A 26,012-nucleotide genomic window follows, 5' to 3' on the forward strand; every position below is an offset into this window, starting at 1 on the left:
GGGGCTTTGGAGCAAGACAGACCCTGTGTGCCCACCCAAGGACCAGCCTGGCCCCCTCACTCATCCACTTGTCTGGACAGTGTGACCTGTGGAGGGCTCTGTACAGCCTAAACAGGGCCTGGTCCTGAGGCTGTCCTGCCACAGCACGCTGGCGTCCTAATGGACATATCAGACGTGGCCTCTGCCCTCCTCCCGGCCGTCCATGCAGCGCAGCCCCAGAGGCGGCCCCTCCAGGGCTCGCACCCAAAGCTTAGGCCAAGATGTCCCCCCCTCACACTGCCCCCAGGAACAGTGTCCTCTTCAGTCTGTCTCGGGGTGTCTGGGCAGGAGGGGACGAGAGTTGGTAGGAACACTTTTGCCTTCATCCTCTCAACCAATCCTCTCAACACTGTCCACTCTAGTATCGAAAATTGTTCCACACAGAGCACGGACGTTCCTTGCCCAGGGCCACCTGGTAGAGGCAGTAACAAATTCCGGTTCTGTTACTCTCTATAGCCCTGCCGATAGCACACCATTCCCAGGGCCCCAGAGCTCTGCGGGGAGCAGACCCTGGGTCTGAACACACTGCCTGAGGCCGCTTTCATATCCATGACCACACTCAGCAGGGAAGACAACCTCTCCTCCTAGCTGGTCTGCTCGCCGTCTGTCCTGAGTGCACCATAGCATCACAGGTTTCCCTCTTTGCCCTGGCTGCCAGAAAGCCCAGAGCCAATTCACCCCTCAGGAACCTCCTATCACTGCCTCTTGTGAGACTGCTTCCTTTCCCTTTGCTCTTTGATTGATTTATTTTTTTGATATCTCTTTTCATATTTTATTTTTGCTTTTTTAAAATACACACTTAAAATTTTTTTTATTGGAGTATATTTGCTTTACAATATTGTGTTAGTTTTGCTCTTTGATTTCTAACTTTTGTCTTACAAAGACCTTTGAGGGCAGGGTCTGTAGACTATGCAGGGGCTACAGAGCCACTTCCTGGCAATGCAGTCTCAGAGAAACTTCTAGTTGGTTTCCACATTTGTGACATGGAGTCAGAGCAGCAAGGCCTGCCAGGGCTGTTGCCCAGATGAGAGGATATGGTCCTTGTAAACAGTCATACGTTGCCTGAAGGATAAAGCTGATGCTGAGGAGGAGGGAAGAGAAAGAGGGGGGGAGGGAGAGGAAGGGAGGGAGGGGAGAACCTCCTGTCCAGCCAGGGCGGTTGTGATATTGTGATTTATGAGATATATATATATATATATATATATGGTCTTCATCCAGTTTCTGGCTAGACCTCCTAAAACCCTTGGAATTTTCTGTGGTGAGAGCCATAAAGCTGTCTTTATGGGGGGGGGTGTTGAGTAGGTGGTCAGTGACCCATTATTTAGTCAGGCATGCCTGTAATGAAGTCTCCATAACAACCCAAAAGGGTGGGGTTTGGAGAGCTTCTGGGTTGGTGAACACATAGAGATTTGGGGATAGCAGCACGCTCTGAAAGGGCCTGGAAGCTCCATTCCTTCCTACATACCTTGCCCTAAGCATCTTCCATCTGCCTGTTCCTGAGCTACATCCCTCTGTAATAAACTGGTAATCTAGTAACTGTTTTTTGAGTTCTAAGAGTCACTCTAGCAAATTAATTGAACCCAAGGAAGGGGTTGTTGGAACCTCCAATCTACAGCCTGTTAATCAGAAGCACAGGTGACAACCTGGACTTGTGATTGGCATCTGAAGGCAGGGGGCCATCTTACAGGACTGAGGCCTTAACTTGTGGGATCTGATGCTCTCTCAGGATAGGTAGTGTCAGAACTGAGTTAAATTGTAGGACACTGCCAACTAAACATTGGCACTTGCCTTCTGCTTCTACAAGGATTAGGTCACTAGCCACTAGCCGCTAGCCACTAGCGGTCGCTGACCTCCAACACACCTGAAAGACGTTCAGGGTGGAGATCAGGAATGAGGCACTCTGTGCTCTGGAAAAACTGGCAGAACAGGCCTTCACAGAGTTAGATACTTTCAGGAGAAGATTTTATGAACCCATAAATTCTTGCATCTTCTATCTAAGAAAGCACCAAAATCATTAATGGCGACATCTGCTCCTGGTGACCAGCAGCAAGCCTCTGCCACAGTGTGTGCTTGACTGCACGTACCCCCTTTCACTAAAATCATGTATAGTACTGACCTCCGCTTACCTCTTTGGAGCATTTCCTCAGAGCTATAGTCCTCATTTTGCTCCAAATAAAACTTAACTAACATCTCTCACATTATGCAATTTTTTTCAGCCCACAACATCCAGCTGGTGTCAGAGAATTGCTTGTTGGACATGTAGGGGAAAATACTCCAAACTGGGATTGGAATCAGAATCTTTATGGCCTCATTTAATTCCTGATTCCCTGCTCTGTGTGTGTGTGTGTGTGTGTGTGTGTGTGTGTCTTTATCCTCCTGACCTGTCTTTTGCTATCGTTTCTCTTTGAAACTTCCTGAGTCATTGTGTTTTGATATTCTCTCACTGACAGCATCCACTTGGATATTAGATTCTTTTAAAAGAAGAGTTTCACATTCACATGTATGGTGAGGACTCCTACATTTCATCTTATAACTCCTATTTCCTTTGTGTGTTTTCAACCTTTCTGTCTCCTTTGTTTTCTAACTTTTGCAATGTGACCATATATAAATGTAAACATTTTCTAATTATGAAAAACTCTATCATTCTACTGTTATCTGTTCAAAATAACCATGAATTAATGAAATACCTTATTCTTCTCCAGTTGTCAATGTGAGGAGTGAAGCTCTAGACACGCCCACTAACCAGGGGGGTGAATTAGTGTTCCTACTTCCCTGTTATGTTTGTACCATACGCACAGCTGCCATCTAAAGCGATTTCCACTACTAAATGTTTCCCATGCTATGGCCTGTCTTAATCACAGTTTTTAATATTTTCTGTGTGTTATGATGTTTTGACATCTTAAAAATCTTGCTAGTCAAGAAGAGACCGCCCCTCCCAGGGCTAGCTAGCCAATTCTTAGGGACAGCAATGGAAGCACACCTTTCATACACAAACCAACTGATTCCTCCCTTTATCAAACTCTCACACACTAAGCCAATGTGCCTCTGCCCTAAATCATCCCAGGGTCAGATACCAGGAACCTAGAGACCATTCCTGCCAGAATTATTCAAACTGGCCAATCCCAAGCTGTTTACTCTGCCTGCCTTGGCTTTCCCATGGAAACCCCAATAAAAGCTTTGGCCCAGACTTTCTCCTGCTCCCTCTGCCTCCCAGCTGAATCTGGTGCTTCTCCATGTGGCCCTGCACAGCATGCCATACCCTTCCCTGAGAAAATGTAAGTAATAAGTTCTTCTTTCAATGGCACTGACTTCTCTGTGTCATCATTTGGTCACCTCCATCAATTAAAACCCCTCGGGTACAGGGGAGACACTGCTGTCTTTAAGTATCTGGTTGAGTGTTTGGAGTGTGAGCAGACTGTACGGCCCTCCCAGCTGGCTGCAGTCCTGCTGAAATCACGTGCCTGGAGAGGATCCCTGAGCTTGCCTCCAGCTACTCCACAGCCCACCTCCCTGCTCTTCCAGTCTCATCCGTCTCCGCCACGGGGCTGCGGCATTCTGCCAAGCTCTCTGTCAGGGACGTCCTGAGGATGCTCGTTTCTCAGGAAGGTAAGATGAGAATCATCCTCTTTGACACATACAATCAAATACCTGGAACCTACACAGAGGCTTCCAGGTATTTCTAGGGGACGGGCCAGTTCTGCACTCATGTTACTATTTTATGCCGAGTGTACCCCACAGTTGTCTCTTTTAACAGCCTAAGATTGAAGCCAAAGACAGTAACAGAAAACACAGCAGGGCATTTCTACAAAGAGCCAAACCAACGAGAGCCATGGTGGGCCACTCTGATCGAGAGTAAGCTGTCCAGTGCCCAGAGGAGTGCAAGGACATGGCAGTGCTTCACAAGGCTCCCCCCAGGGACCATGTGCATCAAGATCACCTGGTAAAACTGGTAAAGCTCATGCTCTGGGCCACAGCCTCGACCTACGTACGCAGAATCTCTGAGGTGGAGCCCCAAGCTCCTCAGGTGGTTCCTCAGACTCGGGTCTGAGAACCCTTGTCATGGAGAGGGGCCGCAGGAAGCAGGGGGTGGGAACCAACATTTGCTGAGAGCCTGCCCCGATCTAGATGCTGTCTGCAACACTTTGCAAGCTCAACCTCAGTGAATCCTCCCAAAGCCCCAGAAAGCGGAGGCCCTGAGCTGCGGCTGCCCCTGCTCCTGCTCCTGTGGCACCGCGCTGGCCTCGTGGCACTCACCCTGCAGTCCCCGCGCACGCAGAGGCTGAAGGCGTCCTTGTAAGAACAGCGCGTCCCATCGTGCACCATGCGCTTCATGGACACCACCTCCCCGGTCTCCTTGGACTCACAGTAGAGGTGGCATCTCTCTTTGGCTGGAAAGGAAGCAGCGGGGTGTTGGTGAGGAGGGCCAGCTGCACCCCTCACTTTGCTTGCAGTTTCCTTCCCAAGTTTGCTAAAGGGAAGCACCCTGCAAGGAGAAACTCTCACCCAGGAGGGTCTTCTTATGATTCACCCACCTCCCCACATGCCTGCCCTGGGCTGGGAGAGAAAGCGAAAGGGGGCAGATAACTGCAACCCCCTACGTGACCCTGTTGTGTGGGACTTAGGAAGAGCTTTTCCCAACTGAGCCAGGCTGTTGTTCGTGCAGCCAGGTCTCAGATTCCCGACGCCCTGCCCAGAGACCCCCATATCGAGGGGAAGGGAAAATGGCTGTTTGCCAGGTCTCTACTTGGAGACCCTTTTCAGTCAACCTCTGAAACCCCAAATAAGATGCCCCCTGATTCAGTCTCGGGTCCCTGGCACCTTCCCTTCTCAGCATTTACCTCCGAGGTCACTATGACATCACGTCATTATTTGATTTTTCGCCAGACCAAAGCCTCGCTCTGAGAGGGGGATCGGTCTGCTCTGGCACCGCCTCCTTGAATGCACACGTGGGGCTTGCAACAGGTGCTCAGCCGGTGTGACACACATGGGGTGATGGAGACGGCAGAGCAGGCCCCAGTCCCCACTCCCCTCCTCTGCCCAGTGCCTGGAAGGAACGGAAACTGTGTTTCTCCATCATTTAGTGGGAGGGGGACCCAAATGAAATACAAACACTCTCAAGCTTGAAGCTACCAGACTTTTCAGTTCTAGGAGCCAACAAATGCCTTTTGATGCTTAAACCAGTTCAAGTCACTTGGAACTGAGAGCTCCCACTGAAAGACGAGAGGTCAGAAGTAACCTGATTCCTTGGCAGGCTCCGCCCCTGCCCTCCGCCTCACGGCTGAGTCAGGGTAAAGGCACAACACTAGCCTTGCCCACTGGGTGGCGAGCACAGGAGCCTGGGGCCAGCTGGGCCCCGCCCTCTCCGCTGCATCCTTGGCCAGGTCTGGCTCTTCTGGGATTGCAGTCCTGCCGTGAGCCCCAAGCCGGCAGCCACCCTGCCCAGGGTGGGCTCTGCTGGCACGCCCATGCAGAATCAGTGGCCCAGTGAGCCCTGGCCGGTATACTGAATGCCCACTCCCCTTAGGGCTCACCATCCCGGTGCTCGTGGGGCAGCCAGTGGTGCTGGGTGTCACCATGCTCGAAGTATAGGTCCCACTGCCGGCACTGCTCCTCACGGAAGTCAGCCAGGGCGTCAGGGCAGTCCTGGGAGTTGCAGAGCTGGAAATCGTAGGCAAGGCCTGAGCAGGTGCGGCCCCCATTGGCTGGGCTGGAGGAGAAAGCAGAAAGGTCTTGCAGCTTGGTGCCAGGAAGAAGCCAGCACATGGGGTGCCACTTGTGGGATCTGGGGGGAATCCCTGATCCTTGGGGGTCAGGGGGCAGCTCTGTTGAGTGAAGGGACGCAGCCTTGCCCTGTCCCAGCTGCAGGACCTGGGCTATCCCCCAGCCTCCAGGGCCTTGGAGCATCACTGTAGAAGGCGCTGGTAATCCTCTCTCAGGGGGCCCATGGGAAGGGAGCATCTACTCAGCCCCTGTGCACCCCGAAGCCCCATCCCAGCTCCTGTAGCTGTGGTGGTGAACCAACAGTGAGCTGTAACAGGGTGTTTAGGTTCTGCTGTGCCGCCGGCCACAAGCTCCAGGGTGGTGGAGCTGGGTGAGCCTCCCCTACATCTGGGCCTGGGCCTGGGCCTCACACACGCCGGGAACTCAGAGCAATTCTGAAGTAGTGGAATCTTGCTACAAGTGTTCTTAACAAGTGTCAGGTACACAGTGGACACTCCATCTCCAGCCTTCCTCCACCTCAAGAAAACTTGGGCCGTGTTTCTGTAATTTCCTTGCTTTGTTGAGAACATCAGCAGTCCACAAAGCACTAACCCCACAGAAAGGCGCCAGCTGGTGGCCAACAGGTGCCCATGGCAGGTGGGGTGATGGGGCGTGGCAGGCAGCACCCTGGGAGGAGCTGGGGGGCTTCAGCCAAGCAGAACCCGAGCCCCCCCCCGCCCCCGAGACTTGGGCAAAAGTCATGTTCTGCTGTGATGATGAATGTATAGCATATAGCACTGCAGAGTGGATGGTGGAGGGGGCTGGCTTCCATGAGGCTCCTTGCACAGTGCCACGTTCTCAGGGGAAGTCGGTGGAAATAACAATCTGAGAAATTTGTGGAGAAAGAACCAAGAGGCCTCAGTGTTTGATGGGGACCATGAAAGAAAGGGTGACTTTGAGATTTACACCAGGGCCACTGATGGGACCACAGACCAATGACAACATCAACCAGGGCATCACCGGGAGGGGGTGCAGCCCTGGGTGTAGGTGTGGGGAGCCCAGGGGCATCGTGCAGCAGGAAAAAGCAGGAAGGGGTCGGGCTGTCACTGGAGCCCCGACCAGCCCAGACAGGAGCCATACAGATTCAAATGGAAATCCATGATAATTCCAAAAGAGAATGTGAGTTGGAGAATTCAGGGGAGGCCAGGGAGGAAGAGAAATTGAAGAGCTTGAGCTCATGCTGTAGATTGTTTGCAGTTCTGCAATCAAAAGAGTGGTGAGGGAAAGAACACAGAAGGAGCTCAATCCAGTGAGCGGGGGCCCAGCTGGGAACCTCAGGAGTCTTCACACTGGCCACAGTGTCCCAGGGAAAGCTACTGAGCCAGGGAGCAGCAACTAAAGATGGGGCAGCATAAGGCCCAGCTGTCATCTCCAGGAGGACACACGAAAGGGGGGGCCCACGGGGCACACTGGCATTGCTGACAAAGAGGCTGTGTGGGGCCTGTGGGCTCTGCAATGCTCTGGGCGCTGCAGCTGTGTGTATTCCCCACAGATGCAAGTGAGGCTGGCATAAATGAACCGTGCTCAGAGCTCTGTGTGGCGCATCTGTGTTGTCTGATGGTCACTGATGTGCACGGAACGCTGGCACTGACCAGGGGTTAGCTACTCTCCAGGCCCAACAGTGTTTGTGAACAGATGGGATGGCAGGCAGTTCTGGCAGTTTTGCTCACGTCACTGCTGCCCCTGTCCCTTGCTGCCACCAAGAAGGCTGAACCAGCCAGAGGGGTAAGAAAATCCCTAGAGTGTGCAGGTGGGGAGGGACAGAACATAGAGCACCCAGAACCTGCACGATCTCCCCTGGGGCCAGACCTGGGGGCGAGTCCCCTGGAGCCCAAGAGCCCAGCATCAGACACCACAAGGAGTCAGGGCCTGGTGGGGGGAGAGAGGGGTTGTCAGGCCAGATCTGCTCTTCTGACTGTGCACCCTGGACCAGAACCTGGAAGTCCTCACCCAGCACCCTGTAACCTCTGAGTTTCTAACTTCTTGTCTTGTCAGTCTCATCTTGAGGCAAGGGTAATAGCCCTAGGGGAGCTCTGAGGATAGCACAGGGGATGGGGCCTGCCTGGGAGGCAGAATGGGTAGCATGGGTGGAGGTGGGAGTCCAGCGGGCCTTCGGGCAGCCTCTCCAGGCTGTTTCTCCCCTGGGCAGCTGGGAATGGGTGGCATGTTCACTGACCCTGCCTCTTGCCTGATTGCAAACAGCTGCTCTCCTGCTCAGGCTCCCGGCATCCTGGGGCCCGAGAGAGCCCTCCTCTTTATCCCCATTGCCCCATCTCTGTTCCACCTCCTATTCTTCTTTTTTTTTTTTTTTTTTTTTGCGGTACGCGGGCCTCTCCCGTTACGGAGCACAGGCTCCGGACGCTCAGGCTCAGCGGCCATGGCTCACGGGCCCAGCCGCTCCGCGGCATGTGGGATCTTCCCGGACCAGGGCACGAATCCGTGTCCCCTGCATCAGCAGGCGAACTCTCAACCACTGCGCCACCAGGGAAGCCCCCACCTCCTATTCTTGATGCCCTCAACCAAGAAGAGCAGAGGAGGATGGTGTCTAGAGTAGGATGCAGGCCAAGTGGGCGGAATGGCCCTAGGCCACCAGGTCAGAAGACCAGGTTTCCAAGTCTCCAGAGCTGGCTCTGGCCCCAGCAGGCTATGTGGCATGAGCCCTCCACTCTCTAAGTCTCAGTCCCTCCCAGGAAGATGAGAAGGGGCCAGAGCTGCCTGCCCTCACACCCTCTCCAGAACAGACATCTGCAGGGGCCTTGCAGGATAGGGTTGACTAGCAAGGGCCCTTGGGGACTGCAGTTGCCACCGAGGAAGGCTGGGAAACATCAGGGCCAACTCACTGTGGGTTGTCGCACTGACGGGTCCTGAACTTCACACCTGTGCCGCAGGTACGCGAGCAGGAGCCAAAGGGACTCCAGGCGCCCCAGTTGCCATCTCGCTTGAGGATGTCAGGTGTCAGCCAGATGCAGTGCCCTTTAAAGCAGTGCTGAAAGACAGAAGGTCACATGTCCCCCACCCTTCAGCCTGCAGTGCCCGTGATGACTGCCTGGCCCTCGAGGCACAGGGAGAACAGGCCCTACTCACCCCTAGAAGCTCAGAACGTCACTGGGAGGTATGGTAAGGTGTTGGCTCACCCAGCTTCCCCCGACCACCACCCTGGTCTCCCACCATCCTCAGTGCCTTGTTCAGCCTACTCTGTCCCCGCAGCCAAAGCCCACTGCACACCGTGTCTGCAGGATGAAACCCCCGGCCTGGTGTGCCCACACAGCGCCATTCATAAAGACGTAAGCGGCACATCAAGCCAGTGACTTTAGAGACATGTAAGGCCTACTGTTTAAGTAAAGAAAAGCAGTTTAAAAGAAATATGGCAACGAAGGATAGGTGATATATATGTTGACATGGTAAAAATTCATGAATATAGTAAGTAGAACACTGGGGTAGAGGAAGCGCAGGTTTACAACTTGAATCTATCACTCTGTTGCCCTTCCTAGTCCAGAGAGGAAGCTTATACAATTTAGGGCCCATATGAAAAAGATTACAAAATTAAAAATACTCAATTAGGTATAAAATGGAATATTGATTTAGAATTAGAAAATATAAAACAAAACATTTAAAATTTAAAAACGGACAAATACCACAAACCACCAAAAACAGAGAACAATGAATTTTTTCAAATTGATTGATGGACACAACATTTCCTGCAGTTCTAACTGTATACTCTTTCATGCCCTCTTCATATGACAATAATTCTGTAGGATTGTATTCCATAGGGAGAATAGAAAGATAATGCAATCATTCCTCAGCAAGCTTTTTCTGTAAGGGCCAGATAGTAACTGTTTTAGTCTTTGCAGGCTACGTGCTCACTATTTCAACTATTCAACTCTGCCATTAGAGCATGAAAGTGGCTACAGACAACATATAAATGAATGGATATGGCTGCATTCCAATAAAACTTTGTTTACAAAAGCAGGCAGCAAATGGAAACTTCTAGAATGGAGCTGTAAGAAACTTGGTGAACTCTCTCCTCAGTAAAACAACTATTTAACTGGTGAAAATTATTTTCTCAACAAACCATTTAAATTATCTGGACAAGTACTGACTGTATACCATGGGGAACTATATTCAATATCTTGTAATAACCTATAATGGAAAAGAATCTGTAAAAGAATATATATAACTGAATCATTTTGCTGTAAACCTGAAACTAACACAGTATTGTAAATCAACTATACTTCAATTAAAAAAAATAAAGTATCTTGAAATTGTCCTAAGGTCAATACAACAAATGGAGAAAATTTACCAAATCTTGGTAACAATAGTAAAAGTCTATACATTTGAGCCACAACCCTCTCCTATTCCTTCCCCATCTCAGTGTGATGGAGGCTTTACTGCTTAAACAACAGAGGTCTTTGTCTCCTCAGCTCCCAGTCTAGGGCTATAGTTTCACCCTGGGAAAGGCAGGCCACTGGCATCTCCCATACCTCCCAACACTGTGTTGCAGAAAATCTGTTCCAATCAGGGAACTCCCTTTGCCCACTCAGTCCTCACTCCCAGACTGGAGGCTCTACCCCAGGTATGACAAACTGAGAATACAGTACTCCAGTAGCCCCTTCTGTGGCTTGCTTGTAGGGCAGAGGTTCCATGCTGAAAGGGAAAAGCCAAGAAGACTAGAAACTACTATCTCTATCCAGTGACCTATTCGTAGACCAGGAGTGTCACTCTGGAAGTGGACCACCCTGCTCCTAGCTCCAGTGCAGTGGTGCAGTAGTCTTCCCAGAGGGAGAGGCAGAACTGAGAGCTCCATAGCTCACCCTAAGAGGACTAACTTTATTTGGAACCGAGCATGAGGAAGTTCTTGCGTAAGGCCATTGTCAAAAACAATAGAAATCTTGGTAGTGAGCAACTAAGAGGAGGCCAGTAGCTCCACAATACTAGTAAGCAACAAGTAAAATGGTAAACCAACTAGAAGTGTAACCAGGGAAAAGACAGCTAAGAGCCCTCCTGGAGTCTGAGCAAGCCTCAAATATTGGTAACACCCTGCCTCTGTGAAGGGTTCAGAATCTAATTGGGTCAGGTTGTAGACAAGATGTACCCCAGGGCAATTATATAAAAAACAATACAGCATCAGCTAGCAGCTATTGAAAGCTAATTGGGTGTGATACCAATAGAGGCAGAACAGCCAGAAGTTTAGCTGGAAGATCAAAGAAAGAGACAAAGAGAACCTGGCTAATCCCACTGTTCTGGGGGTGGAGGTGGGAAGCTGTGTGGCCCGGTGACTATGCATATGCCCAAGGCTGTGATCTCTGAGGGGCAGTATGAGCAGCTGCATGCTGCAGGGCGAATAAAATTTATTGAAACAGTGCATCCAAGTCACTAAAGAAATAAACAGGTAAACAAGCAAACAACAGCACAACAAGGTCTAGGGGAATCACTATCCAGAGTTTCTTCAATGTATCATCTAAAAAGTCCAGTCTCAACAAAAATTTCTGAGACATGAAAAGAAACAGGAAAGTGAAATCTATGCACAGGAAAGTAAGCAGGCAACAGAAGCTGCCTTTGAGGAGTCCCAAATGTTAGAATTAACAGGCAAAAATTTCAAAATAGCTATTATAAATATGTTCAAAGAACAAAAGGAAACCATGTCTAAAGAACAATGCCTCACCAAATGGCATCAGGAAAGAGATAGAAACTAAAAAAACACAAACAAAAAGAAAAAAAAAAGAAAATGAAATTCTGTAGTTTAAAAGTTCAAAAACAAATGAAAAATTCACTAGAAGGCTCAGTAGTATATTTGAGCTGACAGAAGACTCCATGAACTTGAATATAGATCAATAGAAATTATGCAATCTGAAGAGAAGAGGGGGAAAAAATAAAGAAAAATGAACAGAGCCTCTGAGAAACATGGAAGACCATAAGTTCACTGAAATGTGCACAGTAAAAGTGCCAGAAGGAGAGGACACAGAGAAAGGAGTAGAAAATATTCAAAGAAATAATGGTTGAAAACTTCCAAAATTTGATTAAAAACATTAACATACACATCCAAGAAATTTAACCAAGTAAGGTAAATGCAAAGAAATCCACACCCAGACACAATATAGTCAAATATAGAAAGACAAAGGTAAAATGTCAAAAGAAGCAAAAGAAAAATGACTCACTGGAAGCCCAATAAGATTAACAGCTGACTTTAATCAGAAATAATGGAGGCCAGGGGTAGTGGTGTCAACCAAGAATCATATCCAACAAAACTATCTCTCAACAATGAAAGTGAAATAAAAATATTCCCAGATAAACAAAAACTGGGAGAATTCATTGCTAGCAGACCTGCCATATAAGAAATACTAAATTAGGAGTTTGGGATTAACATACACACACTACTATATATAAAATAGATAACCAACAAGGACCTACTGTATAGCACAGGGAACTCTACTCAATATTCTATGATAAACTATATGGGAAAAGAAACTGAGAAAGAATGAATGTATGTATATGTATAACTGAATCACTATGCTATACACCTGAAACTAACACAACACTGTAAATCAACTATACTCCAATAAAATTGTATAAAAAGAAATAATAAAGGGAGCTATTTAGGCTGAAAGCAAGTGACACCAGAGAATAATTCAAATCCACATGAAAAGACAGAGTTCTGGAAATGGACAAATTTCTAGAAAGACACAGACTACCAAACTGATTTAATAAGATCTAAAAATTGGAATAGACCTATAACAAGAGATTGAATTAGTGATTTAAAACTTCTCACAAAAAATAGCCAAGGGCTTCCCTGGTGGCACAGTGGTTGAGAGTCCGCCTGCCGATGCAGGGGATACGGGTTCGTGCCCCGGTATGGGAAGATCCCACATGCCGCGGAGCGGCTGGACCCGTGAGCCATGGCCACTGAGCCTGCGCGTCCGGACCCTGTGCTCTGCAACGGGAGAGGCCACGACAGTGAGAGGCCCGCGTACTGCAAAAAAAAAAAAAAAAAAAAAAAAATAGCCAAAACCAGATGACTTCACTGATAAATTCTACCAAATGCTGAAAAAAATTAATACCAATCCTTCAAAAACTCTTTCAAAAAATGGAAGAGGAGATTTTCCCAATTCATTCTGTGAGGTTAATATTACCCCAATACAAAAATCAAAGATATCAAAAGACAAAAACTACAGAACAATATCTCATGAAAATAGACTTAAAAATTCTTCAACAAAATTCTAGCAAATCAAATCCATAGTAAAAGATTATACACCATTACCAAGTGAAATTTATCCTAGGAATTCAAGGTTTAATATCTGAAAATCAATCAATGTAATAAACCATATCAACAGAATAAAGGAAAAACTGTATGATTACCTCAAGACTCAAAAGATAAAACTGGCAAAATCCAACATCCTTTCCTGAAAAAAGCACTCAAAAGACAGGACTAGAAGTTCCTCAAGCTGATAAAGGACATCAATGAAATACCCCAGCTAACATCATGCTTAATGGTAAAAGAATGAATGCTTTCCCCCTAATCAGAAGCAAGACAAGTGTGTCTGATCACACCACTTCTAGTCAACACTGTACTGAACGTTCTAGCCAGGACAATTAGGGAAGAAAAAGAAGTAAAGGGCATCCAGATTGGAAAGGAAGAAGTAAAACTATCTCTATTTGCAGATGAAATGAACTTCTATATAGCAAGTCCTATGGAAACCACTAAAAAACTATTAAAGTTAATTTAAAAAGTTTAGTGAGATTGCAGGATTCAAGGTCAATATACAAAAATCTACTGTATTTCTATAAACTAGCAATGAATGAACCGAAAATGAAATTAAGAAAACAATTCTATCAGGGACGTAGAGAACAGACTGGTGGTTGCCAAGGGGGAGGGGTTGGGAGAGGGTTGGATTGGGAGTTTGGGATTAGCAGATGCAAACTGGTATATATAGAATGGATAAACAACAAGGTCCTACTGTATAGCACAGGGAGCTATATTCAATATCCTGTGATAAACCATAATGAAAAAGAATATGAAAAAGAATATATATATATATTTGTATAACTGAGTCACTTTGCTGTACAGCAGTAAGTAACATAACATTGTAATTCAACTAAGAAATTAGAAGTATTTTGAGTTAAAAAAAGAAAACAATTCTATTTACAATAGCATCAAAAAAAAAGAAATAAAAAGAAAAAAAACCTTAGGAATACATTGAAGAAAAAAATGCAAAACTAGTACACTGAAAACTACAAAACATTGTTGAAAGAAACCGAAGATCTAAGTAAATGGAAAGACATCCCATGTTCATGGATCAGAGTTTAATATGGCAGCACAGTCATACCTCAGAGATACTGCTGGTTCGGTTCCAGACCACCACAATTAAGCAAATGTCAAAATAAGGAGGGTCACATGAATTTTTTTGGTTTCCCAGTGCATGTTAAAGTTATGTTTACACTATACTGTAGTCTATTAAGTGTGACATTATGTCTTAAGAAAACAATGTGCATATCTTAATTTAAAATATTTTATTGCTAAAAAATGCTAACCATCAACTGACAATGCAGGGCTGCCACAAACTTTCAATTCGTAAAAAAAAAAAAAAAAAAAAAGGTAATGTCTGCAAAGCACAATAAAACAAAGTCCAATAAAACGAGGGGTGCCTGTACTCCCCATATTGATCTGTAGATTCAATGCAACACTTATTCTGGAATTTTTCAGAAATTGAGAAACAGCTTCTAAAATTCATATCAAATGTCAAATGATCAGAAATAGCCAAAACAATCTTTAAAAACAACAAAGTGGAAGGACTCAGACTTTCCTATTTCAAAGCTTACCACAAAACTACAATAATCAAGACAGTGTGGCCCTGCCATAAGAGCAGACAAAATTATTCATGGAACAGAATGCAGAGTCCCTAAAAGAACCTTTACATATGATCAACTGATTTTTAACAAAGGTACCAAGTGATTCAATGGAAAAAGAATAGCCTCTTCAACAAATGGTGCTGAGACAACTGGATATTCACATGCAAAAGAATAACGCTGGACTCCTTCCTCACACCTTACACAAATATTAACTGAAAATGGATCATAGATCCAAATGTAAGAGCAGGAATACATCTTCTTGACCTAATGGCAATGGTTTCTTAGTTACAACACCAAAACACGAGTGACAAAAGAAAGAATATCTAAATTGGACTTCACCAAAGTTAAAAGCTTTTGTACATCAAATGATATGATCATGAAAGTGAAAAGACAACCCACATAATGGGAGAAAATATTTGCAAACCATATATCTGAGCAGTCTGATAAGGGATTTGTACCCAGAATGTATAAAGAATGATTATAACTTGATAATAAAAAGATACCTCAATTAAAAAATAAGCAAAGGATAATGAATAGACATTTATCCAAAAAAGATGTATACAAGTTGCCATTAAGCCCATGAAAAGGTGCTCAAAACCACAATGAGATAACACTTCACATCCACTGGGATGGTTATAATAAAAACACAGGTAATATGTTTTGGTGAAGATGTGGAGAAATTGTTAGTAGGAATGTAAAAAGGTACAGCTGCTTTGGGAATGAGTTTGGCAGTTTCTCAAAATGTTAAAAATAGAGTTACTATAAGAGCCAACAATTCCACTCCTAGACACATATTCAAGAAAAATGACACATCCACGCAATAACTTGAACACGAATGTTCATGGCAGCATTTCTCATAATAGCTGAAAAAAGGTAGCAGCTCAAATGTCCATCAACTAATAAATGGATACATAAAATACAGTATATGTATACAATGAATTACTATAGAGCAACGAAAAGGAATAAAGTACTGACACGTAATACAACCTGGATGAACCATGAAAACATTATGCTAACTGAATGAAGCCAGTCACAGAAGGAGGCACATTGTACAATTCCATTTGAACGAAATGTTCAGAAGAGGCGAATCTAAGGAGACAGAAAGTAGATTAGTGATTGCCGAGGATTAAGGGGGAGGGGGGATGAATCGGAGTGACTACTAATGGTTACGGGGCTTGTCTTTGGAGTGACAAAAATGTTCTAAAATTTGATTGTTGTGATGGTTGTACAACTCTGTGAATATACTGAAAACCACTGAATTGTACATTTTAAATGGGTGAATTTAAATGTGAGTCACATCTTAATGAAACTGTTAGGGGAAAATAAAACAGGTGGCAGGTGGAGTTGGTATGTGTGCTCTAGCCTGCTCTAGAAGGTTGAGCGAAATATTTTTTAATTTTCAGTGATTTAGAGAAGTTATTGGTGATGTTATGTGAACACGGAGATGATCAAATTTGCTATCCAGTGTGCTTCTGGATATGGATTTCAGGTTTTCTTGGTCAGAGCCTGATTTAAAATGCTGTCTGGATTAGCACCTCAGTAACTGTTACTGTCAACATTCTTATTGTAGGGGCAATATTCTGAGCTTTACACTGCCTTTGATGTTGTCAACATTGCATGTCAAAATCAGAAAGAAGTTTAAATGCTTTTCCAATGTGTTCATCTGATTCTCTCCTCTTCATTAACTGCATTGTCAAACGTTTCAAGAGCGTGCTACTTATTTCTCTTTGATATTTATCTCTTCCTCCTAATGAATGACTGCTTTAGTTTGATCTGAAAACGTTTTTCGTTATAATTAAATTTTTGAAGTCAGATTTATTGCTACTGATTTCTTTACTCATTTTAAATTTTAATTAATTTTCCACTGATTTTTATCTGAATTTTCTTTAATAAATATAGTTGAAAATGGTAAAAGAAGGTATCTTTATACATATATCTAAATCAGAAGTCTGTCGTTTCTCCCTTACTTTATTGAAGCATTCTGAAACAACTTTCAAAATTGCAGTTAAACTATTAACAGCTTTATCAACATTTTGAATAAACTTTTTGCATCCCATCTGCATTCAGGTTTCTCTCCTGGACTTTGAAAATTATTTTTAGTGCCCCTTGTGTTTTGTAATGTGTACGTTTGGAGGTCTGGACAGTTTTTAAATAAGTGAACCATCTTATTAAACTTAGCATTTCCAAAGAAGTATCCAAGTTGGATCTGTGTTAGTGCCCCATCTACAAGACAAACCCCAAAAGAAAACAAACTATTGCAAAGATAGAAGTAATCACAACCTCTAGTATATGTGAGGCCCCTTTTCTTCAATCAGTTGAGGAGACTGTGCTGAACACAGCACATATTCTGCAACAACCCTGGGTGAGTTGGCACAGAGGCCGTTAAGAGTATTTCTAGAAGCTATTCTTACACCTGGATAGAAACAACAACCTAACCGTACACATAAGGTACTAAAAACCATGTAAATAAACCAATAAATGTACCCCAAATCCAATTTATCCTTAGCCAAAGCCACAAAGCACCCACGGCCCCTCTAATGTCAACAGGAGAAGTGTATCAGAGGGGAAGGAGTGATCCTAATTGATTATGGTCAGTGAAAATATATGACCATGTGAACACATTGTGAGGCCTGTCCCAGGGCCCTGGAAGGGGCTTACGCAAGTATGGGGCCCCGAAGCTTATACATCGTCAGCTTCATGGTAAACCCATCTCTGCTCCCTTCTCAAAACCTTCTGGGGTTCCCCACTGCTGCAGGATTTAGACTAGCCCTGTGGCCTGGCTCCTACACACCAACCCTGCTCTATCTCCCACTGCCACACCAGGCACCGGAGCGCTGACCGCTCTCTGAACAGACCACACTGTCTTTGGAAGCTCCTCTGCGAAAGAAGCCCTAGCTCCATTTCCTTCCTCACCCCTGGAGTAATGCAGGGATCTCCCTGCAGAACAGAGACGCTCACTCCCCCAGCTGTGGAGAGCTGCCTGTTGCTCGTGGCTGACAGTTGAGTCCCTTTATAGGAAATGCCCTCAGCCAAAGACAGCTGCCTAGCCCGGAGTCGTGTCCTTTTCCTGGGGACAGCCATGGCCAGAGGTCAAGGTGGGGGACAACTCTGAAAGGCCAGCCCGGAGCTCCAGGCAGGGTAGGCTGAACCTACGTTGTGACCACACCACTGTTCAATGACTCTCTCTGCAGGTGTTGATACTGAGCATGCTCCTCAGGAAACACCTTCCCATCAGATCTCTGTCTCAGAGCCCATTTCCAGGGCAGCCAAGCTCCCGTCTCCATGCCCACGTTGCTCCCATGTATCCCTTCTTTTTCTTGGTTCTTGTCTCCCTAGATTTGTGCACATCTCTGCTTGGGAGCCCACCTTGCCTCTTCTTCCTTACACAGTCCTCTCACTCCTCCCAACCAGCTGAAGCACTCCCAGGCCTGCCTTTGCACCAGTCTGAGCCCACAGGAGGCTCTGCAGAGGCTGCCATTCCCTGGATTCTCCTTCCTGGGCTCTGGGCAAGTGATCAAGGGCTCTACCACCACCAGATTGGGCACCTGGGCACATGGCCAACAAGCACAGTCATGAGCTACCTGGGGTCCGGCAGGCCTGGCTCCAGGTCACCAGTGATGCTGTTCATATCCTTTCCAGGCCACAGTTACCTCATCTCTCACCTCAGAGCTCCCCTCACTCAACCAGGGAAGGGAAAGACCCACAGAAATGCTTGCTAGTGTCCCCCTCAGCTGGTGGAGCAAGGGGAGGGCTGGCAGAAAAGGAGGAGGGCCCAGGCAGGGGAATGCTGTGGACTGAATATTTGTGTGCCCCAAAATTCACATGTTGAAGCCTAACCCCAATGTGATGGTATTAGAATGTGGCGACTTTGGGAGGTGATTAGGGTGGAGCCCTCATGAATGAGATTAGTGCCTTTAAAAGAAGACAAGAGAGAGATGATTTCCCTCTCCAAAATGTGAGGAAAGGGAGAGAAGATGGCAGTCTGCAACCCTCACCAGAATCCGACCATGCCGACACCCTGATCTCAGATTTCCAGCCTCCAGAACTGTAAGGAATAAGTACCTGTTGTTTAAGCCACCCTAGTCTCTGGCTTTTTGTTATAGCAGCCCCCGTTGACTAAGATAAAGAGGATGGGAAGGGTCCTGGCACCTCTGAAGGTTGTGATGGGGCCCAGCCTCTAAATCACTGGTGGGCATGGGAACCAAGGGCCAGGGGGATGGCGGAGGCCACATAGTGGTCCCCCTGTCCCCACTGAACAAATTGGTCCCCAGTTTGTAAATGGGGAGCTGGGCATGGGACAACTCAGGACACTCCACAGGCCCATGGTGTGATGGATCACCTCCTCCACACACTTGGGTCCAACCAAATGCACAGAGGCAACACACACGCACTGTAGAAAATATGAAAACAAGGCAAAGCAGAAAGACAGGAAAATCACCCTTAATTCCACCACTCAGAAGCTGTCCCTCTAATATTTGGTTTATTTCCTCCTGGATGATGATAAGCATTTAAAAGAGTGCAACTATCCCAAATGAACAATTTTATACTCTGATGCCTCAGTGTTATTATAAAAGAAACATGTTTAATATTATTAAAATGCTTTATAAACGTATGTTTAAATGTCTACAAATATTTCATCCAGTAGAGAGATTTAAACATTTAAAAGCACAAAGTCACATGTCATGAGTGAATTCAGAGCCCACACGTACCCATGGACAACGCTGACCAGGGCTGCCTCTCAGGATAAGTACCACGGAGAGCGCTGGTGCACCTAAGCAGGGCTGGGAACACTGCCAGGTTGGTCTGAAAGCCTGAAAGGCAGACTGTTCTTTTCAGGAAGTGCACATTTAGCATTTCTGAACCACTGTGATCCTGGGTTTCCGTTCTCCACCTGCCAGCATGTCCCAAGCTGGTACCATGTGCCAGGAGCCTGGGATGTGAGGATAACTGAGTTGGACACTTAGGTGACTCACCCAAGGGGTAAAGGATGGCTCAAGGTCACACAATGAGGAGGGAGGACCCAGGGCTTAAACTCCCATGCCCAGACCGTGGGCTGTCCCTGTTGCTAGGCCTGCCTGTCCGTTCTTGACTATGCAGAAAAACATGGGGCATCACAGGGCCTCTGCACTCTGGATACGCACCGTGGCACATGTTTCTGAAACAGTCCTGAATTCATGAAAACTTAGGGTGGGCGTTGCTTCCCCAAGATACTGCTGGTGAATGTGAGACACATGAAGGACTCTTCCCTGACAAGACACACTGATGCAGGAGCCATCCTGACCCAGCTGGATCTGCACCCCGCCCATGACCCTGACCCTGGCTCCGGCAAGGAGGGCAAGGTGAACCCACAGGCCCGGCCTGCAGGGTAGAGGCACCTGGGGGGACCCTCTGTGCTTAGCCTGACCCTGCCCCCAGGGTATCCAGGGCATACACTGTGTGGCCACAGGGTGCACCTGTCTGAGAGCAGATCTGAGCTATGTCCCCAGCACCTTGGACAGGGCAGGTCATGAAGCAGCCTCAGGAACAGCCATCGTCAGTTCAATCAGTCCTTCCCTCTCTCCCACCATCACCCAGTCTCCTGGGGAGCCATGTGTGTTAATCAGGTCTTTTGTTTTCTGGATTCTGATGCTTTGACTTCTGGGCCTTGCTGACCGTGTGGGGACTGTCCCTCCCAGGGTTAGCCAGTTCCTAGAAATCGTAAATAACTCATCCACAAGTGCAATTTTCAAGTGCAAACCAATCAACCCAGAGCACACAGAGCCGCCTCCGTCACCAGGGCTCCTAAATTCCAGGCCACCATCTTCCATCCTAATCACTCTCCAGGGCCAGTCAGGTACCAGACAACTAGGGGCAGCCCCTGGGCCCCAGAGCCCAGTGAAATTGTTCACACCAGCCAAACCTCAGCCTGCTTACCTTGCCTTGCTATTCCTTTCTGTAGAAACTGCAGTTCCTGCCACCCACTGCTCTCCAACTGATCCTGATGCTTCCCTGTGTGCCCGACAACCCCCCCCTCACCCCCCTGCCACGGTGTGGTGTGGCCCCTCCCTTTGGGATTTGTGAGGAACAAACTATCTTTTCAATGGCAATTGTCTTGATCTGTTGGGCCTACTGTACCTCGACTTTTCTACTAATACATTATATTTTAAAACATCATGCTCCTCTCATCCACCCTTCCCAGCCATCCTCATCACGCTCCCACCCAATGAGGGTCCCCTGCCTGGAGCACTGGTCCCACTTCTCTCCACCCTTCGGGATTTGGCTGGGGCCACTGACCAGGAAGCCTCTCTGAGCTCCCGACAGGCCCCTCCCCATCCCGTTCCTCACCACCATGTCATGGTTGCCTCTCACGTTCGTGGCCAACCCCCACAGACAGCGAGGTCTGATGGAGGCAGAGGGAGCCTGACACATGGATGGATGGATGAATATGAAGCTGAGGTGACTAAACAGCCTAATCCTCAGGTCCACTGCCCACGTCTATGTCCAAGAGCAACGAGCTCACCTCTCCCCTCTCAGCCAAACACGCCTGCCCAAAACTCCTGATTCCATGAGAAAGCTGTGTGCCCACTGGCCCTCATTCCTCACCACCCATCCTCTCCACTTGATCTCACCAACACATGCACTCTGCACCCTTCCCACCCTATTGTGGGAACCCAGGCAGACAATGAAAAAGCCATCAAACTGAGGGGCAGGCAGTGGAGTTGGCTCATCTGTAGTCTTGTTCCTTCTCTCCAGGTCACCTCTGCGGATGGAATATAGATACATTGTTCCGTCTCTGGGAAATGGTGGGTGTAGGAAACTGTGAGTAAGCAGGGGTATAATCCAGTGATGGAGGCCAAGAGGGGAGAATGCGCTTGGGATGACCCACTGTGGACATGAGGACCCCAGGCAGAGCATGAGTGCTGTGTGACCCCCTGCCAGGGGTCTTGCCACGGGGGCAGAGAGGGACGGAAAGGGACAGCTGAGCTTGGCAAAGCCCTGGTCCCTGAGATGACCTGCTATTTCTCCAACCTGCCTAGACTTTCCCCCTGCTACTTTCTGCCTCTCCTCTCTCCTGGGCCCTGTGGCTGTTCTTGCAGGAAAGGGAGAGACAAAGGATGATTGTTTTCCAAATATAAGATTACATTGCAATAAGTAAATCATAGAGGCAGAGGATTCTGATAGGCCCCCCAGGAGGTGCCCTTCCCCTCCTCCTCTCTCCCTTTGCCCCTCCAGCCCTACTCCACACACACACCAGGAATCCCTCACCTAGGTCAGCTTTCTACCTATGCTCCTTGTGAACGAGGGCAGGCTGAGCTAAGCCCCAGCTCCACCCCCTCAATCAGCACAAGACTTTTTTTTTTTTTTTTTTTTTTTTTTTTTGCGGTACGCGGGCCTCTCACTGCTGTGGCCTCTCCCGTTGCGGAGCACAGGCTCCGGATGCGCAGGCTCAGCGGCCATGGCTCACGGGCCCAGCTGCTCCGCGGCATGTGGGATCTTCCCGGACCGGGGCACGAACCCGTGTCCCCTGCATCGGCAGGCGGACTCTCAACCACTGCGCCACCAGGGAAGCCCAAGGCTGTTTTTTAATACATAAAATGATGGGGTTTTTACTGGGCTAAATGAACTAAAGGTCCTACCACCAAAAAGAGTGAAAGGTCATCACCGAGTCAGTGCTTTCTGTGAGAAAGGGTACTTTGGCCACATCTGCCCACCTTCCTCACCAGTCCCCACGCCCACTCCCACCCCCCGCCCAGGAGAAGTGGGCCAATCAGCTGGCGGTCAGGCACTCTTTGGCCCACATTTTGTAGTGGTCAGTGGTCCTGTGGGTGAAGGCCAGCCACACACACCCCTGGGCGACCACACTGTGCAGGGTCTGTTCCCACTCTTTCTCTCCACCCAGGGCTGGACTTGGAGGGGCAGACCAGGGAAGGAGGCCATGCTGAGCTAGTCTCATTCTCCAGTTTAACACTTACTGGGCTCCCTACTGGGGTTATAGCAAATGTTTTGGGGCCCCCTCCCCTCCCTCGAGCTCCTGTGGGGAGCAGGGTTACGAGGTCAGTTCTGGCATTACTAAGTCCCTGGAGCGTTACTAACAACATTTCATTTCCAACTTCTGACAGTACATTAAGTCTAGGGGCACAGCTAAATCACCCGGGGCACCTCTTAAAAATACTGTTTCCCACGCCTTCTAACAGAAACATACGCGTGAAAGTTCATTAGCAGCACTATTCACAAATACCAAGAGGTGGAAAAAACCCAAATGTCCATCAAACGATAAACAAATGTGGTATATCCATACAGTGGAATGTTATTTGGCCATAAAAAGGAATGAAGCACTGATATCTGCTACCACACAGATGAACCTTGAAGTTATTATGCTAAGTGAAAAAGGCCAGACACAAAAGGCACATATTATATCATTCCACTTATATGAAATTCCAAAATAAGCAAACCCATAGACAGAGAAAGCAGATTAGTGGTTGCCAGGAGCTGGAGAGAGGAGAGAAATGGGGAGCCACTGCTTAATGAAGTCTCTCTTTGGCGTGATGAAAAGTTTTGGAAACTAGATAGTGGTGATGGCTGCACAACATTATGAATGTACTAAAAGCCACTGAAAGTGGTTAAAGTGATGAATTTTAAGTTATGTGAACTTTACCATGATTTTATAAATAAAGAACCGAACAAAACAATTCTCAGTCCTCATCCCAAATCAAAATCTTCAGGGTGGACCTGGAAATCCATAACTTTAAGAAGCTCTGCCAGGGCTTCTAAAATAAAGCAGAATTTAAGACCTGCAGTGTAGGAACCTCAGGCTCAGGTGGTTTGGGTGCCTTTCTAGGCCTGACTCTGGGGGACATGTGCTGGAGTCCTCTCCTGGGCCTCACTGGATGCTGCTGGGTCTGCGTGTCTTCTCTGGGCTGAATCCTCCTGGCCTAGGCTTAGGCTCACCTGCATAAGTCAGCCCCCTAGCAAGTGCTTGGCCGAGGAGTGGGAGTGCGATTTCATCTGAACAAATGAGAATCAGGCCCGGAGTTTGGGCTGGAAGGAGAAGCCCTTTGTTCTGCTGCTTTGGAAGTAGGAGGTGGGAAGGTGGGAAGAGGGCCTGGGGTAGCAGGCAGGCGCTGGTGGGTGGCCATCCAGCTACCTCCAGGGACAAGTCTGCCCACCAGGGACCACACACCAAGGCGCCAGAGGATAGAAAGGCCAAGCCTGATGTTGAGCCTGAGGATCCCGTGGTCACCAGAATGTTGGCCAATATTGGCCTCAAGATGAGGTGACCCAGTCACCCACAGTGTGCAGGGGGAGATGGAAGGCTGCTGGAACCCTGAAACTGGTCCTCAGAGGAGGGGATTCCTGCAGTGGGGCTTGAAGCACATTGAGGAGCTCTGAGACCCCAGGTTCCCTCCCGTAGAAGAAAGCGTGCACGGGGCAGAAGCTGTGGAGTGTGGGGGCTGTTAGAAATGAGGAAGCGGTCCCCTGAGAAGACCCCTGGCCCTACTCCAAAGGCCCTGCGGGGCCTGTCCCTGTAGATCTGTGCAGGTCACAGCGCCTGCCCTCTGCCCCAGCTCACCTTGCCAGGTGCACACATGGTCCCGTCCAGGGGAGGCCCCTTCTTCGTCTTGCAAAAGTAGGGGTTGTCAGGGTGGCTGCACCACAACTGCTTGCAAGGGTCAAAGGTCCGGAACTGGAAGAGAGCACCAGCAGCTAGCCAGGCCACCTCCCACTTCAGGGACCTTCCCGGGGTGCCGCCCTGTCACCCAGGGTCCTCTTGCACAGCTGTGGAGCCAGAAATGACTTGTCCACCCATGACAGGCCTGTGTGGTGCCCTGAGCTCTGTGTGATTCTGGGGCTGTGAGGACCTCGAGCAGACAGCATGGTGCTTCACATCTTTGCAGGCTGCTTGGCCTCCCCAGCCTCCAGACCTCGGTGGCTGCACCTCTCATGTAGCCTGGACAGAACGCTGGGCACCAGTGTGCTTGGCAGGAAGGCTTGGTGGCCTTCCTCTGGCCCAGGCAGGAGGGGCGGTCATTGCAGAGTCCCATGAGCACCCGCTGTTCACCTGCTGAACACTCCACTGCCTCAATCCCTCCTAAAGCCATGTCGGGACCAGCCAGGAGGGCACTGGGTGCCGACTGGGGAAAGAGCAGTGGGTATGGAGGGAGAGGCTGCTGTTTTGGAGGGCTGCTCCACCCTGTGCCAGGGAGCCACCCAACACCAGCCGCCTCCCAGGAAGCCAGGCCGATCTGGGGCAGACTCCCCCCGCCCAGCCCTTGGAGGTGTCGTGGGCTCCAACACTCACCGCGGTACACATCATGTAGCCAAGGCCGAAGTCAAAGCGGCACTGTTCGTTCATGGAGTAGTGCAGCCCTGGGAGCTGGGGCAGCGTTGGCCAGTCGTGGGTGAAGGGGTCATCCCGCAGGCAGTCATAGGAGCTGTGAGGGGACACATGGGTGTCACAAGCTGCCTTCAACAGGACTGGCCATCCAGCCCAGGAGGCAGCTGAGGCCCCTCATGGAGTCTCGGGGGTGTGCCCGCCTGCACACCCCAGCCCTAGGCTATGCTGCCTCAGTTTCCCTGCTGCATCTGTTTTCTGTGGCATAAGCTACCCAGAACCAGGCGTCCATTAAAGGTGCAGCTGTCATAACCACTTTCCATCCAAAACCTAGCCCCCAACAATGGGATCCCCCCTGTCCTGTCCCCCTCTCCCCTTCCCTGCACCTCAGGCTGGAGGCGCTGAGTCCGGCACTTCGGGTTCGTCCTTGGGAGACATAGGTGGTACTCACTGCAGGTAGCGGCTCAGCTCCTGCTGGCTGCAGCGGGACCAGTGGAAGCGGTGGAAGGCTGCCTGCACCAGGGGCGCCATGATGCTGCCCAACCGCACCTCGTCACCGCAGCGGTTGCCCTGCCCATCGTGCTCCATGCCCAGCCTGTGCAGGAAGACAAGGCAGCCTCACTGGACCCTCACCTGGCCGCACTCACCTGTCAGCTCCACCCCACCCTGATGCTCGGAGGGCACCGCTCACCTCCCCGAGCTGCCCCCCCACCCGAGTTGGCTTGATCTGCCCTGAGCAAGGTGGTCCCCATTTTCTACCAGCTGACTTTATAGTCAGGGGCACTCTGAGATGAGAGCATCCAGCAGCAGCCCCCTCAGGTATCCTGTCCCCAAGGCCGAGCACTGTTACATGAGAACGCAGCAGAGGCAGACGCATCCGCAGCCCTCTCTACACACCCAGCCGCATGCACACCCAGGCGGAGTAGCTTCCCCAACTCCAGCTCTCTGCTTCTGGGGAAGGCTCCCTCAGAGCCTCAGTTACACATCTGTAAAATGGGGTAAGAAGACCCCCACCCCCACCCCGCCCAGGTGCTTGAATGGCATAATGGGTGGAAAG

The 26,012-nt window shown here is 48.6% G+C and overlaps 1 protein-coding gene and 1 long non-coding RNA gene across 2 annotated transcripts in view; one reads left to right on the plus strand and one right to left on the minus strand.

The window, feature by feature from the left end:
• Positions 1–26,012, plus strand: part of LOC308617132 — a 387,539-nt gene that overhangs the window by 273,695 nt on the left and 87,832 nt on the right. The gene's annotated exons all lie outside the window — the stretch shown is intronic.
• Positions 1–26,012, minus strand: part of ADAMTS2 (ADAM metallopeptidase with thrombospondin type 1 motif 2) — a 232,722-nt gene that overhangs the window by 20,041 nt on the left and 186,669 nt on the right. Inside the window, exons 8-13 of the mRNA XM_081233868.1 lie at positions 25,407–25,550; positions 24,923–25,055; positions 24,194–24,307; positions 8,640–8,785; positions 5,571–5,746; positions 4,294–4,427 (exon numbers count right to left, since the gene is read on the minus strand). Coding sequence (XP_081089994.1) covers positions 4,294–4,427; positions 5,571–5,746; positions 8,640–8,785; positions 24,194–24,307; positions 24,923–25,055; positions 25,407–25,550 — 847 coding nt within the window. The remainder of the gene's footprint in view (positions 1–4,293; positions 4,428–5,570; positions 5,747–8,639; positions 8,786–24,193; positions 24,308–24,922; positions 25,056–25,406; positions 25,551–26,012) is intronic.

The sequence above is a fragment of the Mesoplodon bidens genome (assembly GCF_964165515.1).
Source record: "Mesoplodon bidens genome assembly, chromosome: 4".
Lineage (NCBI taxonomy): Eukaryota > Metazoa > Chordata > Mammalia > Artiodactyla > Ziphiidae > Mesoplodon > Mesoplodon bidens.